Source organism: Rhinopithecus roxellana, chromosome 14 (genome assembly GCF_007565055.1).
Source record: "Rhinopithecus roxellana isolate Shanxi Qingling chromosome 14, ASM756505v1, whole genome shotgun sequence".
In the NCBI taxonomy this organism is placed as follows: domain Eukaryota; kingdom Metazoa; phylum Chordata; class Mammalia; order Primates; family Cercopithecidae; genus Rhinopithecus; species Rhinopithecus roxellana.
The window spans coordinates 126740839-126758441 of record NC_044562.1 but is presented as its reverse complement, the minus strand read 5'-3'; the positions used below and the strand labels follow the sequence as shown (position 1 = coordinate 126758441).

Here is a 17603-nt window from a genome sequence, read left to right as displayed (position 1 = left end):
CATGGACTGAGGACATACCAGCCTCAGGTCTGGATCCTGAGAACATGAGGGAAAGGAGGACAGAGAGGATCCACAGTTTCTCTCTCCTTTTGCATGCATGTGGCAAGTGACAAGCCATAAAATAAGGGTTATAATTTGCAATTTGCATGTACTTGTTTTTTTTCCTCACTTCTGTATCCCTATGCTAATTCCTAACAGCTCTTTCCCCAGGTTCACCGAGGGAACTGTTAGGAATTAGTCTATTGAATAAGTCTAAGGTTTCACCCAGACTTATTCCATCACTATAGAGGATTACAAGCTCCTAAATCACTTTAGGGAAATTATTTTCCTATCTCCTTCCCCTTCAAATACTATGTCCTAAATTCCCATTTTCTGAGATGGGTTGATACAGCAAACCCTCAGATTAACCAGTTCACACTAATAGGTGAATGATGCTCTCTGAAGTATTTGTCATCTTAATTTCTTTTGCTTGGAATGATGCTTTATGGAGGAGATTTCAGAAAAACATATCTAAGTGAAAAATACTGGTAGCTGGAGTATGGAGATAACAGACTGTACAGGAGAAAAAGACAGCACCAATATGGCCTCTCCAGGCTAGGAATCTGACCCTGGGTTTGGCACTCCTGAGGTGCCCACATTTCTTATAGCTTCATGATTTTCCCCAAGGCTAAAACTTTAGGCTTACAAAAGACATCTGTGGCACTGGCCCTAGAAGTACAGTAAGGTGAGGCAGGAAGAATTTGGCTATGTGAAGGGAAAGGACAGATAAGTAGATGGGGGATTAGCTGTATAATAATGATAATATCTACTGTTTATTGAATACTTAAAAGGTGCTATGCACTCTATCATAGATTATCTCTGATTGTTAAATGAAATTATATCTAGGGAACCACAGGGAAAACAGAAATCTTTCCCTTTAGCCTCATTACACCCACTACATAGAAGAGGAAAGTGCGATTCCAGCTAAGTAGGTTGCCCAAAATGACAAAACCAACTGAAGGCGAAAGCTAGGATTCATTTCCAGGTCTGCCTCTCCCTGAAACTTTTTCTCATTTAAATTCCTCTCCACAAATTCTCCAACCAGCACCTCTTATACATGTGGTCTTTAGGATGTGAGGGACTGCTGGGACTTCATAGCAGTCTTTTTAAAAAATATAATTTCAACTTTTATTTTAGATCCAGGGGATACATGTACAGATTTATTACCTGGATATATTGCATGATGCTGAGGTTAGGGGTATGACTGATCCTGTCACCTAGGTAGCAAGCATAGTAGTACGTACGCTACAGCTTTTCAACCCTTGCCCCTCTCCCTCCCTTTCCCCTATGGGAGTCTCCAGTATCTTTTGTTGTCACATCTACAACCATGATTACTCATTATCTAGCTCCTTCTTATAAGTGACAACATGTGGTATTTGGTATTCTGTTCCTGTATTACAGGATAATATAGGATAATGGCTTCCAACTACATCCATGTTGCTGCAAGGAACATGATTTCTTTCTTTTTTATGGCTGGGTAGTATTCTGTGGTGTACATATACAACATTTTCTTTATCCAGACCACCATTGATAGGGACCTAGGTTGACTGCATGTCTTTGCTATTGTGAATGGTGCTGCAATGAACATATGAGCACATGTGTCTTTTTGGTAGAATGATTTCTTTTCTTTTGGGTATATACCCAATAATGGGATTGCTGAGTCAATGGTAGTTCTGCTTTAAGTTCTTTGAGAAATCTCCAAACTGCTTTCCACCATGGCTGAACTAATTTACATTCCCAACAACAGTGTATAAGCACTCTCTTTTCTCCACTGTCTTGCCAGCATCTACTGTTTTTGGACTTTTTAGTAACAGCCATCCTGAGTGGTGTGGTGTAAGATGGTAGCTCATTGTGGTTTTGATTTGCATTTCTCTGATGATTAGGGATGTTCAGTGCATGTTTTTTTCATATGTTTGTTGGCTACATGGATGTCTTCTTTTGAGAAGTATCTGTTTCTTTCCATCTTTTTAAATTGAGTTGCTTTTTGTCTGCTCATTTGCTTAAGTTCCTTATAGATTCTGGATATTAGACTTTTGTTGGATGTCTAGTTTGCAAATATTTTCTCCCATACTGGAGGCTGTCCGTTTACTCTGTTGATAGTTTCTTTGGCTGTGCAGAAATTCTTTAATTAGGTTCCACTTGTCAATTTTTGTTTTTGTAACCATTGCTTTTGAGGACTTCATCATGGATTCTCTCACAAGACCAATGTCCAGAGGGGTGTTTCCTAGGTTTTCTTCTAGGATCCTTCTAGTTTGAGGTCTTATATTTAAATATTTAACACATCTTGAGTTAATTTTTATATACGGGGAAAAGTAGGGCTCCGATTTCATTCTTCTGTATGCAGCTCGCCAGCTCTCCCAGCACCATTTATTGAACAGGGAGCCCTTTCCCCATTGCTTGTTTTATTCAACTTTGTTGATCAGATGGCTGTGTGTAGGTGTGTGGCTTTATCTCTCGGTTCTGTATTCTATCCCATTGGTCTATGTGTCTGTTTTTGTAACAACAGTACGCTGTTTTGGTTTCTGTAGCCTTATAGCATAATTTTAAGTTGGGTAACATGATGCCTCTGGCTTTGTTCTTGCTGTTGCCCAAGTTGGAGTACAGTGGCGTGATCATGGCTCACTGCAGCCTCAAAGCCTTGGGCTCAAGTGATTCTCCAGCCTCAGCCTCCTCTGTAGCTAGGACTATATGTACATGCCACCGTTTCTGGCTAATCCTTTTATTTGTGTTTCTTTTGTAGAGATGATGTCTTGTTATGTTGACCAGATGATTTTGAACCCTGACCTCAAGGCATCCTTCTACCTCAGCCTCCCAAGTGCTAGGATTACAAGCGTGAACTAGTTTAGGATTGCTTTGGTGATTTGGGCTCTTTTTGGATTCCATATGAATTTTAGAATACTTTTTTCTAGTTGTATAAAAAGTGATATTGGTAGCTTGATAAGAATAGCATTGAATATGTGAATTGCTTTGAGCAGTATGGCCGTTTTAACAATATTGATTTTTCTGATCCATGAGCATGAGACGTCTTTCCAGTTGTTTGTGTCATCTCTGATTTCTTTCGGCAGTGTTTTGTAATTCTCTTTGTGGAGATCTTCTACCTCGTTGGTTAGGTGTATTCCTAGGTATTTTATGACCATTGTAAATGGAATTGCATTCTTGATTTGGCTCTTACTTGGCTTGACTGTTACTGATGTATAGAAATGTTACTGATTTTTGTACATTGATTTTGTATCCTGAAATTTTACTGACGTCGTTTATCAGTTCCAGGAGTCTTTTGGCAGAGTGCTTAGTGTTTCCTAGGTATAGAAGCATATAATCAGTGAAGAGAGATAGTTTGATGACTTCTTTTCCTGTTCGGATACCTTTTAGTTCTTTATCTTGCCTAATTGCTTTGGCAAGGACTTCCAGTACCATGTTGAATAAAAGTAGTGAGAGAGGGCATCCATTTCTTGTTCGCGTTCTCAAAGGGATGCTTCCAGTTTTTGCCCTTTCAGTGAGATGTTGGCTATGGGTCTGCCATAGATGGCTCTTATTATGTTGAGGTGTGTTCCTTCAATGCCTAGTTTATTCAGGGTTTTTGTTTTAATCACGAGGGATATTATTGAAAGCTTTTTCTGCATCTATTGAGATATTCATGTAAAAAAAGGTCTACAATTTCCCTTTCATCAGATTATTTCTTCCCTATGTTAATCTAGCTATTGCATGGAAAAAAGAAGAAATAGTATTGTTTGCCTCTGTGTCCGAATGGATGGCTGACAGACTGACATGGGGGCCAAGAGGACAGAGGCAACTTCAAAAGACTTCTCTACTATCTCCACCCTTTCAGGGCCTAGGAGCTGACAAAGTCCTGTGCAGGAGGCACCTCTGGATTGTTCCACAGCTGGCACAGGCCTTAAGTGATTTAGGATTAGATAGCCTAAATCTAATCCCTCCCAGCTCACAGCAAATAATTAGTGGAAGAAGAAGCACTCTTTGAACTTCCATTGAGCATCCACATTCTCCCACGACCTGTAAGTCAAACTTCCTTAGGAATATTCTACAGAGAACTAAGCATGGTGCCTCACACATGGAATCCCAGCGACCTTGGAGGCTCAAGCAGCAGGACAGCTAGAGCCCAAGAGTTCGAGACCAGCCAGAACAACATAGTGAGATGCTCTCTCTGTCTAACAAAAGAATCTTCTCCCTGTGCCCCTCGTCATAGAGTTGAGCTGTCCAGAGAAGATCTTCAAGATCATGGAGTTGACTGATACTCACAATCATAGCAATGGTATTTGCATCACCTGGGGAAAATGTTTAACCATACTAAGTCCCAGTCTCAGCTGCCGGAGACTCTATGGAATTGTTCTGAGTTGAGGCCCAGGTGGGTTGTGAACCCCAATCACAGCCCAATCCTTTGTCTTACAACTGAATGCTGTAAAGGAGAAGATGGCCACCTTTCTAGACCCAGAAACTGCTCCAGAGGACCCAGGCACAAGCTTCTAAGCCACAAAGGTTGTGGTTCTGCTTCCTCAGATATGCCTGTCAGGCCAATTAACACCTGAATCTTGCAGTGGCTTAAATGCCAACAGCAGACCCCTGGCCAGACCATTTTCCTTTCACCTCACACCCGGCAATTTCTCTTCGTTGCCATGCTGTGCTTGCTGTGCAGACAGAATCAATAAGCACAATATAGCTAAAAGGTTACCGTATAGCAGAGATCTCAGTAATGAAAGCGTATGTTTTTTTTTTTCCAGCAGGTCCGTTCCACTTCTTTCTTAACTATTTCCTCATTCCAAAACTACATTTCTCTCACAGCCTATTTTCTCTCCATTTCACAAAGCATTAATAAGCTAAGTTCTAAAAACAGAAAAGACAGTTTTTTAGCCCCAAGTGAATAAAAGTAAGGTCAAAGTTCAAGGGCTGGTATCATCGTGATTTTGCTCTGTTCAAATTCATTTGTTTCCTAGACCAGGAAATAACTGATATGCCTGGTTAATGATCTGGAGTGCCCAAAGTATTTGCTCAAGCTGCACACTTACTAAAGGGCAACATCTTTTAGATGGCAGCCACAGAACCTCCTGACCTGAAACACATATTGGGTATTCAAAATAAAGGCTGGCTCTCTGCTCAGATGAGCTGGGGAAACAGCCGGTACGTACATTGGCAATAACCAGCTCACCTGTAGTAAGAGGAGGTGCTTTTCCAGGGCACCATTTTATTCACAGGTTATATTTGTTTTAACAGAGAGACCATATTCTGCTTTTGCTTGGTAAGAACTCGGTTCAGGGTCAAAACGTCTAATAGGAAAAGTATTCGTATCTGAGCACAGAATTTAGGTAGAAATTGAGAACAAGAAAGTAGAGTCAGAACCCATCAAACCAGGGATTTTAAATTCCGGAGAAGAATGTACATATCTATTTAAACTCTTAGTGATGTTATTTAAAACTCTTCTATTCCTTTCAAAGTATTTAACATGACTTCGGATGTATGAGACAAATGCTCTTTAGTTAGTGTGCTAGCCAGCAGGTGCTCTCAAATGAGACTGTTTTGAAAACTTCTGAATATCTGGGAAATATTTCCATAGGATGTAAAATCAAAAAATTCATCTTATAGAATAATTTCAAAGAGAAAAAGGAGGTTCATCTTGTTTGAAAGACATTATTTTTGACTGACCTGAATCTAAGCACACACTTTGGTTATGAGAAATTCCGCCTTCTGTATCGGAACTTATGATACGAACAGAGGATGTCACTTAAAACAAAAGAGGAAGAAAGAAATCTGCTTCCTCAAGGAACAGTTTCAGCGCTTTAAATCTTAACACACAATAAAAATACTCCCTTTACCACCATCACCCACTTCAGCAGCTATTCGAAGTTCATAACCATTCATAGAAAAGACCAATTGCTTAAAGCAGAATCAAAAACCCTTGAGACTTCTCAAGATTATAGGCCACAGACATAAATAAAAGCTCTCAATAAAAATAATTCATATCCCTATCGTGTATTAAGATGTTATAAATAACTGTGCAGAGACTTAGCCACTCTATCAACAAACAGAATTTTAGATTTCTTTTCCCAACTGGTGTGCACTCACTCACTCAATGTAACCACTGCCGATCTACATATTTACATTTGTTTACCACATTTTGTTAAGGCTAAAAAAAAAGAAAAAGTAAGGAAGCACTTTCTAAAGAACTTCTGAAAATTACAATCGAGCTCTCTTAAGAGTTCACTTTTCTTCACTGATTAACTTCCAGGGTACTTACTGAAACAGGTGTTGTGTGTATAAAAATCAGTATAGATGGGCCAGGTGCGGTGGCTCACGCCTGTAATCCCAGCACTTTGGGAGGCTGGGGTGGGAGGATCATGAGGTCAGGAGTTTGAGACCATCCTGGCTAACACCGTGAAACCTCGTCTCTACTAAAAAATACAAAAAATTAGCCGGGCATGGTGGCGGGGGCCTGTAGTCCCAGCTACTTGGGAGGCTGAGGCAGGAGAATGGCGTGAACCTGGGAGGTGGAGCTTGCAGTGAGTGGAGATTGCACCACTGCACTCCAGCCTGGGCGACAGAGTGAGACTCCATTAAAAAAAAAAAAAAAAATCAGCATAGATGAATATAGCATGTGCTGGAGTAAGACTTTGGGCTGTGAACTTCACTTCAACTCTATTTTAACCTTTTCAAAATGAGGGAAAAGGTTATGGCGAAATGAATGAGTGTTGATGTACCGCACTGATTCCTAGCACAGATCTATGGACAAGAGGAATCAAAATATTCTGTCAAACCTGGAAACAACAAAACCAAGCAGAGTACTAGCCTGCATCATTTGAACTCAGCAGGTTTAAGGAGATGCCCATATAGCAGATTCTGTTGCAAGTCCCTCAGGTGATTCTGATAGTCAGGGCTGCGATGAACTAGTTAGAAACTTTCCAGCTCTTTGAAAACCACAAACACTTCAATTTTGCCTTGTGTGTACATACATTCATGAAAATAAAATCTATTATGTTAGAAATTTGGAAAATTTACATTTTATACTAAAGATATGGCTATTTAAAGGAGCTTTCTTTAAAAAGAGATATCTTTTGTAATTAATAGTTTAATAATATAATTTTTCAACCCCAACTTTTCTCTCTGGTGTATTTAAATTTTGGGGTTTGCTTAAAGTATACTTAAATCATTACAAGGAAAGAAGGAGGATGTAAGGCAGACACACCTGACAGCAATAACTTAAGCATACCCTGAGAATGACCCCACGGTGTAAGAAGAATATGTGTTTGGAGTACCAAGCTTATGAATCCAGGACTGGACAATCCAGAGATTCATTCCTTATCAATGAGGAACATCAGAACCCATGACCCATCCTAAGGAACGCAGGCAGAACAGGTGATCGAGGCCCTCTGTTTTGGGTTAGATGAAAGTTGCCAGGTGGAAGTTGCTAGGGGGAGGGTGCTAAGTGAAAATGCTATATAAACTGCATGCTTTTTGCAAGCAGTTGTGGTTCTCCCGTCCAGCCTGCAGCCACTGGACCACCCTGTATGTAAGTTCACTCAATAAACCCTGTGTCTCCTCCACTGGCTCTAGGTGTCTTCTTTGGCCTCTCGAACATGGTGCTATCCCTACTGAGGTCAATACGGGTCTGGCACAACAAAGGTAAAGTTCAAAGTCAAAAATTTCCTGCCACCTCTGATAATAATTATAATCTGTGAAACAATATCTCTGCCAGGCAAGTCTTGGGCTTCAGTGAGGAAGGTCTCAGGCCATGTCATGTGCTTTCCACATACCATAAAAGGAACTGGATATATATTTCATGATTGATAAACTTAGGGATAACTGGAAAAGGGTCTCTTTCCCCATGCTTAATTACATCTAAGAGTATGTTTAAAGAATTAGTTAAGGAAAAAGTAATTATGATGTTCAATTAGATCACTGTAACTGGAAATAACTTGGGGAAACATAGGACATTGCTCTAGATGTAGACTAAAGGATCGATGACTGAACAAAGACCATCTTTGGAAAGAATAGAGCTGGGCCCAGAAAACACAACAGCTCAGGACTCTTTAAGAAGGTGGGATAGAGGTAGAGAGAACCAAAAACCTGGACATCATTGAAATTTTGCTGATCACTGTACTTACCTCTCTGTGCTCTCCACTGGGGCAATGACTCACCAAGCACTCCACTTTTATGACAGTCTACCCAGCTAATTAAAAGGGTGCAAAGAATCTCGAGTGACCTAATATTGGCAATGTGTAACTTTGGGCCAGCTATTTAATTTCTCTGTGCCTCAGTTTCCTCTTCTGTAAAATAGGTCAAATTACAGTAACTATTTCATAGCATTTTATGAAAATTCAGTGAGTTCATACCTGTAGAATGATAAGCATAGTGACTGGTACACTGCAGGTGCTCAATAAGTGTTGGATAGTATTAATTAGGTCAGATAAGTGGTCTATGCTATACCTCATGTAGTCCAGGCCTTATAGCATTGGGAAGAGTAGTGCCAAAATCCCAGAGTTGTAAGAGCAAGAGGTAACCCTTGAAATTATCATCCTGTTCTAAGGGTTTCCCTTGGTTTAGCACATGTTTCAATCATTCTACATATGTAATCCTAGCACTTTGGGAGGCTGAGGTGGGCAGATCATGAGGTCAGGAGCTCAAGACCATCATGGCCAACATGGTAAAATCCTGTCTCTACTTACATATAAAAAATTAGCCAAGTGTGGTGGCGCATGCCTGTAGCCCCAGCTACTTGGGAGGCTGAGGCAGGGGAATTGCTTGAACCCAGGAGGCGGAGGTTGCAGTGAGCCGAGATCGTGCCACTGCACTACAGTCTGGCAACAGAGCACGACTTCGTCTCAAAACAAACAAACAAAAACAAACAAACAAAAAAAAGCCATCACTTACAGACTAAGAAATTTCCCATAAAACTTGAAATCGTATCTTCTTTTCAAACATGTGGCCATCTTACTGCACTGGTGTGTTTCTGGGTTGAATGAATCTGCTGGCACTGAGCTGTGGCTGCTTCTCTCAGGCCAGACAGAGGCTGTCCAGCCTGCCATAGTCCCCACCAGTCCCTCCTGTTTCTCTGGCATTAAATCAGGTGTGGGTTGCTATGGCATAGTCGTCAAAAGCAAGGCTTTTGCCTATTAATAAAAAACAAATGAAAAAAGTGCTCTGTATTTATTTCTTTAGCAAAAGTGAAAAAATGGAATGTAATCTCCTAGAGGGTACTTGATTTTTCTCATATCTGGCCCACTTTATATTAATCGATAACTGAAGACATTCAGATTAATAATCTCTAATTTAGTCTAAATTCCTTTCTTTTAAAATATGAAAAACAAAGAACCCAGAGACTTTAAGTGACCATCTGAGGACATAAGTCTTCGTAGTGGCAGAAGCTGTATCCATAGTTGGGTCCTTTTCCCCCCAGTTACTGTTTCCACTTGTCCATTCACCTTCTTTCTAAATGAGTTAGCTAACGCGATTCGATTCATATTCCGTACAGAGAAGCAGGAACAAGAGGAAGCGTGGCGGCTACAATCACGAAGCGCAGAAGGTAGCTATGGACATAGGAGCCCTGTAAAGCGGGTAGCCCTTCGTTAGTTCTGTGACTATATGCATCTTACTCAGGCTGTCTGTGTTTAAATATTTTGGCAGATGAATGTGATGGAATCATGCCCCTCTCCAACGGGTTGCTCTATTTTCTTTATGCTTCATTGCCCCCTTTCATATCTCATTGTAATTTTTTTCTAACATAAGTTTCCTAATTAAGTAAATGAAATAGCACATGAGTGACACTAACACGAAACATGACGCATATGAAATTCTAAAACACCTAGAGCGAATGAGCTGGAAAGACAAAGCAGCAGGGACCCGGGAGGTGCTTTTCCTTCCTCGAGCTCCCTAAAGTTAATCTTTTCAGGTCTTCCATTCTCCCCAATAAAATGAGTCTATCCTAGGGGCATATATCACCTTCCTGCACATATGACAATACTTCTATGACTCATATGCTTCTCACTTAGGCAGGGGAAATGAGAATCGAACATTTTATAGCTGGTTAATGTATCTCAGGTTATTTTTATTTGTTTTTGGATTTTTAAATGAGTTTGAGACAGTGACTTTGTGACCTGAGATTTTAGACTGTGCCTGCTTTCCACCACACCATCAAAATATTCCATAGATAACTGCTTAGTTTAATTTCAAGTATTGCATATGGAAAATATGTGATTAATTTCTAGTTCTACCACTTGGCATTTGTGAGTTCATCCTAAAAAGATACCCACATCTCAGTCCCTGAAGACTTGAGATCTCTGTGAGCTTTGCCATAAAATGAGCCTGAAAATACCTCTTTTAGTGGCTGCTGGAAGAAAGAAATAAGATCCATGTTGTGTAAGTGCTTTGCAAACTGTAAAGCACCAAGCATTAAGATCCATGTTCTGTAAGCACTTTGCGAACTGTAAAGCACCAAGCATTGAGATCCATGTTCTCTAAGTGCTTTGCAAACTGTAAAGCACCAAGCATTGAGATTCATGTTCTATAAGTGCTTTGCAAACTGTAAAGCACCAAGTATATGTGCCCTGACAATGAGACATGGTCCCAGAACACTGGGAACACAAGATGCTCTGAGAAAGGCAGCCCATGGAACTCATGAAGAAGCTCATGACTCTTATGTCCATTTCAAGAGACAAGAGAGACTAAAAGAGAAGTGGACTATTAAAAATAAGCCTGAGTTAGGAAGCAGAGTCTCCAGGGAGAACAGATGGTTTCATGACACATTCCTTTGTGCCCTCAGAACGTATGTAAGCTTCTCTTTTGGCTTCTATTACTTTGTTGAATATATATATGATTATTTACCTTCCTTCCCTACTCCCCAGCATCCTATAAACTGAGCATTTCAGGAAAAGACCTGTCTCAGGCATCTTTGCATCTCTGGTACTTAGACCAGTATCTTCTGGGTACTTCCAGCCTGTCAAGTTACCATGTGCTACTTAGTGTGACAGAATAAAACCTATCCTCAAAACATGGCCACATCCCAGTCCCTGAAATCTGAGAGCATATGTTACCTTATGTGGCAAAAGGGACTTTTGCAGATTTGATCAACTTAAAGATCTCAAGATGAGGAAATTCTCCTGAATTATCCAGTGGGGCTCCATATCATCACAGGGTCCTTATAAGAGGGACCCTAGAGAGGAAAATGAGATATGATGATGAAATCAGAGTCTGGAGAGATTGACTGGAAAGAGAGAGGCAAAGGCCACAAGCTAAGGAATGCTAGATTCTGCAAAAGGCAAAGAAGCAATTCTCCCTGGAGGCCTCTAGAAAGAATATAGACTGACCAATACTGTTATTTTGGATTTTTGACATTCAGAATTATATGAAAATAAATTGTGTTGTTTTAGACCACCAAGTTTGTTACAGTAGCAATGGGAAACTGATACCTGTAGATAAGAAAGTAAATGAATAACTGACATTTGAATGAATGAGTGAGCAAATGAGTAGAGGAAAAAATGGAAAGGGCTACAGATAGAAAGCGGAAAGGCCCAGGTTCAGGTCTCAGCATAGATAATAAGCAGCCCTATCATTTAACTTGGGCCCTTGTTAATCTTGTGTCATCTCTCTGGAAGTCCTCAGCATAAGAGCTAATGCTATGCAATCAGATGGAGCAGGGTTCAAAACCCTTCTAGGATATTTCTTGGTTGCACATCCTCAGGCAAGCACTCACCTCTCTGGGCCTATGTCCACATCTGTAAGATAGGGATAGTGAGAGCACCTCCTGCACAAAATTGTTGCAGAAACTGAATGAGCTACAGTCTAGTAACATTTGATGGGGCTCTGAACTAGGTAAATTTGAAATTGTGGTCACATGAAAATGTGATTAATGTCAATTCATGCACAAAACTTGAAATCATGCAAATTCCCCAATTAAAAAAAAGGTCAGGAATGGCAAAGCTGGTAAACTGTAAACCTCTGATTACCACATAGTGGGACCGTCTCAGTTGCTGAACAGAAAACACCCATTGTCCTTTGAGAGAATCCATGTTGAATTATGCAAGCTATAAATTACACAAGCAACAGATTATGAAAGGTCTTTGGGAACACACCCCCTGAACAAAATATGACTACCTTTAATGGATGCAAAGCAATTAGCAGGGGCCTGGAACACAGAAAGCTATTACTCTGCTATTACTATATTAGCTCAATGATAAAAGACTCAGAACAAACACTTCCACCACAGTGGAAAATGAAAGTAACTCCAGCTTTCCCAGGGGCCTAAGCTTTACATGGGCCTCGGGCTCCTTTCAGAGAAATCTTGCAAGTTGGAAAATCTGAGGCAGGTGTGCTAATGACGACCCATATTATGAAGCAATAAATTTCCCAGCTCTTGCCTGAAACGCAGAATTTGGCCGCAGGGAGGTGTTAACTATGTGCTCCACTAGTATCACCACGCATACATCTTGCATAAACCATTTTGCTGCTATTAGCCTTATTTAGAATAATAGAATTTGTGAGATGAAGGGGCTCTCCCTGGGACTTGGCGCCACCCAGCATCACCTTCCCTCTCTCTTTTCTCATTTCTTGAACGCCCAGGGTACAAGGCTGTCCCTAGTGCATACAAGAAGTTCAGGAAATGTTTGTTAAATGTACAGTGACCTTTACGGGTCATGTAACCCACCTCCCTCTCCCATTTTATAGATAAGGAGCCTGAGGCCAATTAAAGGAATGACTGAAACATCCCTATCATACAGCATTAATTCAAGTTAATGACTGTCTTCTCCCTAGAGGGAAGAGTTAACTTCCCAAAACAAATAGACTGGGTAATGGAGAGGTAATAGTTATAAAACACATTTCTTAAAGCATATCTGTTTTTCTAAGCGACTTCCAGTTCACAAAATGAATGCTGATGATATTAAGTGTCTACACCACAGATTTGGCTAATAACTACTTAAGAGCTCAGAAGAGAATAAGCAAAAGAAAATATGAATCTGGATGAAGGAGATCCACCATGAAGAAATCAGATATAGCCCAAGAGTGACACCTGATTATTTAGTTCTAATGAAGCCAGGTGTTGTGTGTGATGGGGAACAAATAATTTACTTCACAGATTCATATGACCCTTTTAGGCTGCACTGAACCATTCAATGCAGAATTGAGTCCCATTTTTTACTTACACCTCAACTTTGTACCAAAGCAGATATAATATCTAGGAAGAATTCAGAGCTAGGAGGACTGAAATTTTTTTCCTGACTTTAGGTGGCCACACATCAGGAAATGCTGAACACGCATTCCCTTTGTCAAGACTGCCCTCTCAAGAAGAATCTAAGCCCTTTCCCTACAAATGGATCTTAGTGATTTTTCCATTGTTTTTATGAAGCTAACTGATTATGAACTTTATGAAGCTGTCTGATTCTTCGGTCATCCCAAAGTCCATATCCTCATCCTAAAAGGATTCAGAACAATCTCCCACATCGTAACACACTACTCTGGAAAAAAAAAAAAATTTTGGGTACATGGGTATAGTTTGAGCTATAATATCAATTGGCTTCCTAGGATTTATTGTGTGAGCCCATCACACATTTACAGTAGGTGCGGACGTAGACACACAAGCCTACTTCACCTCTGCCAGTATAATTATTGCTATTCCCACTGGTGTTAAAGTTTTAGGTTTTTGAGGTAGCTTAAGTCAACTCTTTGCATTATATTCATTGCACATGGGAAAGAATTCTTACTGCCTTCTTGAAGTAGCCCTGTGTACATTTCAAGAATCAACAATTTAGGATACAGCCTCTTAAGGTTAACTATGTCCAGATTTCTTAACTTACTTTGATGCTTTTACTTGTATTAACATATTCCTCCCAATCCCTTTTCACAACCAGTTGGATTACAGAGCCCTGAACTCACAAATTCAGGTAAGCTAATGCCACATTATGCTAATCAGCTGGGTTCCTATGCTTGCTTTCTCAAACCCACTGGCTTTTTAGCCAGCAAAAACCTAGGGCTGCCCAGTGATGACCTCACATTTCCACCAATGTCCTTGCCTTTTAAAGCTTTTCATACACAATTGTGCAGTGGATGCTGGGTCTCTATGTGTGATTTGAAGTGATTTTCAGCAGAAGTCCTAAATTCATCTATATACAGTGTCTGTGCTGTTTCTAGTGTATTTCCCTTTTCCACCGTACCAGAGCCTTCTCATCCATGTAGGCAACCTGGACCATACTCAAGATTAGAAGTCCTGCTTCCTGGCCTGGCAGCTTTGCAGGTGTTAAAGGACAGTGGGATAAGGGCTATCTGAAGAAGACAAAGACCTGTTATCTCACTGACCGCAACTCTCTTTGAACCTCTTTAGACTCCTTGTTGCCTGAGGCGCCAGGAGAACTGCATATACTGCAGACCCCATCCATCTCTTCCCTGCACTCTCAGCCTCACTGTAACTTTTTATTTCCAGGTCATTACTTAATTATCTGGAGCTGCTTATTCTCCACAAGTCTGCTGTGAAGATTCACACCACTGCACCTTTACCTAGGTGTCCCTTCTCCCTGGAACGCCCTTCACGGAGTTCTCTATTCCACAGGCCTACCTTAAATGTCACACTTCTGGCGAGTATTTATTCCTCACCTCCTCAGCCAGGATGAGGCATTCTCACTCCTGTGTTCCCAGAGAATGGTGTACACACCTCTCTTTTACTCCTGGCCACAGAGACTGCAATGCTTATACAAGCCTCTCTCATTCACCATAAACTTATTTTTTGCATCTTCCTAGAATCAAATCTACACTCTGTTTCACAGTAGGAGTTTATGAAATGAATGAATGGAATAAACGTGTATGATTCCTCAAACCAGAGGTGACTAGGTGGCTGTTAGCACTGGGGTCTGGAACACACCTTTTATTTATCTCTGGGTTAGAGAGGACAAATCTAGAGAAATACAACAAAAGCAAGCAGACCAGTACCCAGCCAAGAATAATAAACACGGTGTACCTGATAGACCATTATATTAACAGTTTCTTCTTTTTTCTGCTCTGGAGATCCTTGACTCTGCAGTAGATTTCGTACTGTTTCTTCCATCCTGAGAAACAAAAATACAAAGAATTTCTTAAAGATTTCTAATTAACACAGATCCATTCAAGTTGTAGAAATCTTTCTTCTATGCATATTCCCCAAGCTTCAACCTGGAAATCTCTTTTCTCTTCTCTCACCTTCATCTTCTATTAATTATCCGTCATGAAGTCCTTTGCAGCCATTCTTTCGGATGCCTCTACATTCTCTTTCTCTACCATTCAGGTCCCCCTTTTTGTTCTTGGACATCTAAACTCATGCACCTATCTCGCAATATCCCTCTTCATTTCCAATGACTTCTTTTTAATTTGATACAGTATCACCACATCAATCTTCCCGGAAAAAAAACTTTTATTTTTAAACACCAATTTTCAAAGTTAACAAATATTACAGGAATGTCTTCTTTCTATTAATCTACCATCAAGTCTTTCTGTGATGGTCTTTCTATGACAGCACATAAAGATTTCCTTCATTCTTCTCAACGACAGTTATGCATTGCTTCATAATGGGAATACATTCTGAGAAATGGTGAAATGCATCATTAGGTGATTTTGTCATTGTGCAAACAGCATAGAGTCGACTTATACAAACCCAGATGGGATAGCCTACTACACAACTAGGCTATATGGTATTGCCCGTTGCTCCTAGACTACAAACCTGTATAACACGTTAATGTCCTGAGCACTGTAGAAAAATAATAAAACAATAGTATTTGTGTATCTAAAGATACCTAAATACAGAAAAGGTACAGGAAAAATACCATATAAAAGACTCAAAATGGCGCACCTGTATAGGCCACTTGCCATGAACAGAGCTCACAGCACTGGAAGTTGCTCTGGCTGAGTCAGTGAGGAGTGACTGAATGTGAAGGCCCAGGACATTACTGCACACTATGGACACTGTACACTCTAAACACTGCAAATTCACACTGCACTAAATATTTTTCTTTCTTCAATATTAACCTCAGCTTACTAAAATTTTTACTTTAAAAACTTTTAAGTTTTTAAAAAACTCGTTGATGCTTGTAATGACATTTACCTTAACACATAAACATGTATAAGTTATATAAAATATTTCCTGTATGTCCTCAGTATATAAGCTTTTTAAAAATTGTTTTAAAAGACATTTTTTGGCTGCGTGCAGTGGCTCACGCCTGTAATCCCAGTACTTTGGGAGGCTGAGGTGGGTAGGTCACCTGAGGTCAGGAGTTTGAGACTAGCCTGACCAATATAGTGAAACCCCATCACTACTAAAAATACAAAAATTAGCTGGGTGCCGTGGCAAACTCCTGTAATCCCAGCTACTTGGGAGACTGAGACAGGAGAATCACTTGAACCTGAGAGGAGGAGTTTGCAGTGAGCCAAGATCCCAACACTGCACTCCAGCCTGGGCGAAAGAGACTCCGTCTAAAAACAAACAAACAAAACATTTTTGGTCGGGTAGGGTGGGTCATGCCAATAATCCCAACACTTTGGGAGGCCAATGTGGGTGGATCACCTGAGGTCAGGAGTTCAAGAGCAGCCTGGCCAACATGGTGAAACTCCATCTTTACTAAAAATGCAAAACTTAGCTGGGGTGTTGTAGCAGGTGTCTGTAATCCAGCCACTCTGGAGGCTGTAGCACAAGAATCACTTGAACCCGGGAGGCGGAGCTTGCAGTGAGCTGAGATCATGCCACTGCACTCCAGTCTGGGCGACAAGAGCAAAACTCTGTCTCAAAAGAACACAAAAAAAAACCAAAAAAAAAAAAAAAATTTTTTTTACATTGTTTTATTAAAAAGTAACACACAAACAAACACATTAGTCTATGCAAGGTCAGGATCATCAAGATGTCAGCAGCCAACAGGAATTTTTCAGCTCCATTATAGTTTTAAGAGACCACTGTTTTGCATCCAGTCCACGGTTGACCAAATATCACTATGTGGCACATGAATGTACTTCCTAGTATGTCATGTTGAGAATGTCAGTTATTTAAGCATTCCCCTACTTATGAAATATTACTTCAAAATTTTTGTTATTTCAAACAACATCTTTACACATACCTCTTTATACACATTTATAAGTGTTTCTACAAATTATATATATATGTTATAATCCTGTTTTGTTTTCAATGTGTACCTCCAGTGATTTCCCATTACCCTGAAGTAAAGAGTAAAGGAAACACACCCATTCCCATTTCCAGACATTTGCTACTGCTGGCGATACTTCTTCAAATGCCATCTCACTTTCATCTTCCTATATTTCACCCCTCTTTCCAAATTTACCTTAAGTTTCACTTCCTAAGATATCTCCTCATTGATCTCCTGCTTCTTTGAATTCTTATAGCCCTATACTTCAAACCATTTACTCTATCACTTAAAAATCCATCACTTTAATGCTCAAATATTTTGTATATGCAAGTCTTATCTTCTGGAACAAATGACCACATTTGGTATAGGACTATGCCATGTATTTCTAATGTATCTCTCTCAATTGTAGGTAAAATAGATACAATGTCAGTAGACATTCTTTTTTTTTTTTTTTTTTTTTTTTTTTTTTTTGAG

At 40.1% G+C, this 17603-nt stretch overlaps 1 protein-coding gene across 1 annotated transcript in view; it reads right to left on the bottom strand.

Moving 5' to 3' along the window:
• The window catches only part of NCKAP5 (NCK associated protein 5), a 944753-nt gene that overhangs the window by 317111 nt on the left and 610039 nt on the right, over nt 1–17603 (bottom strand). Inside the window, exon 6 of the mRNA XM_030917014.1 lies at nt 14984–15071. Coding sequence (XP_030772874.1) covers nt 14984–15071 — 88 coding nt within the window. The remainder of the gene's footprint in view (nt 1–14983; nt 15072–17603) is intronic.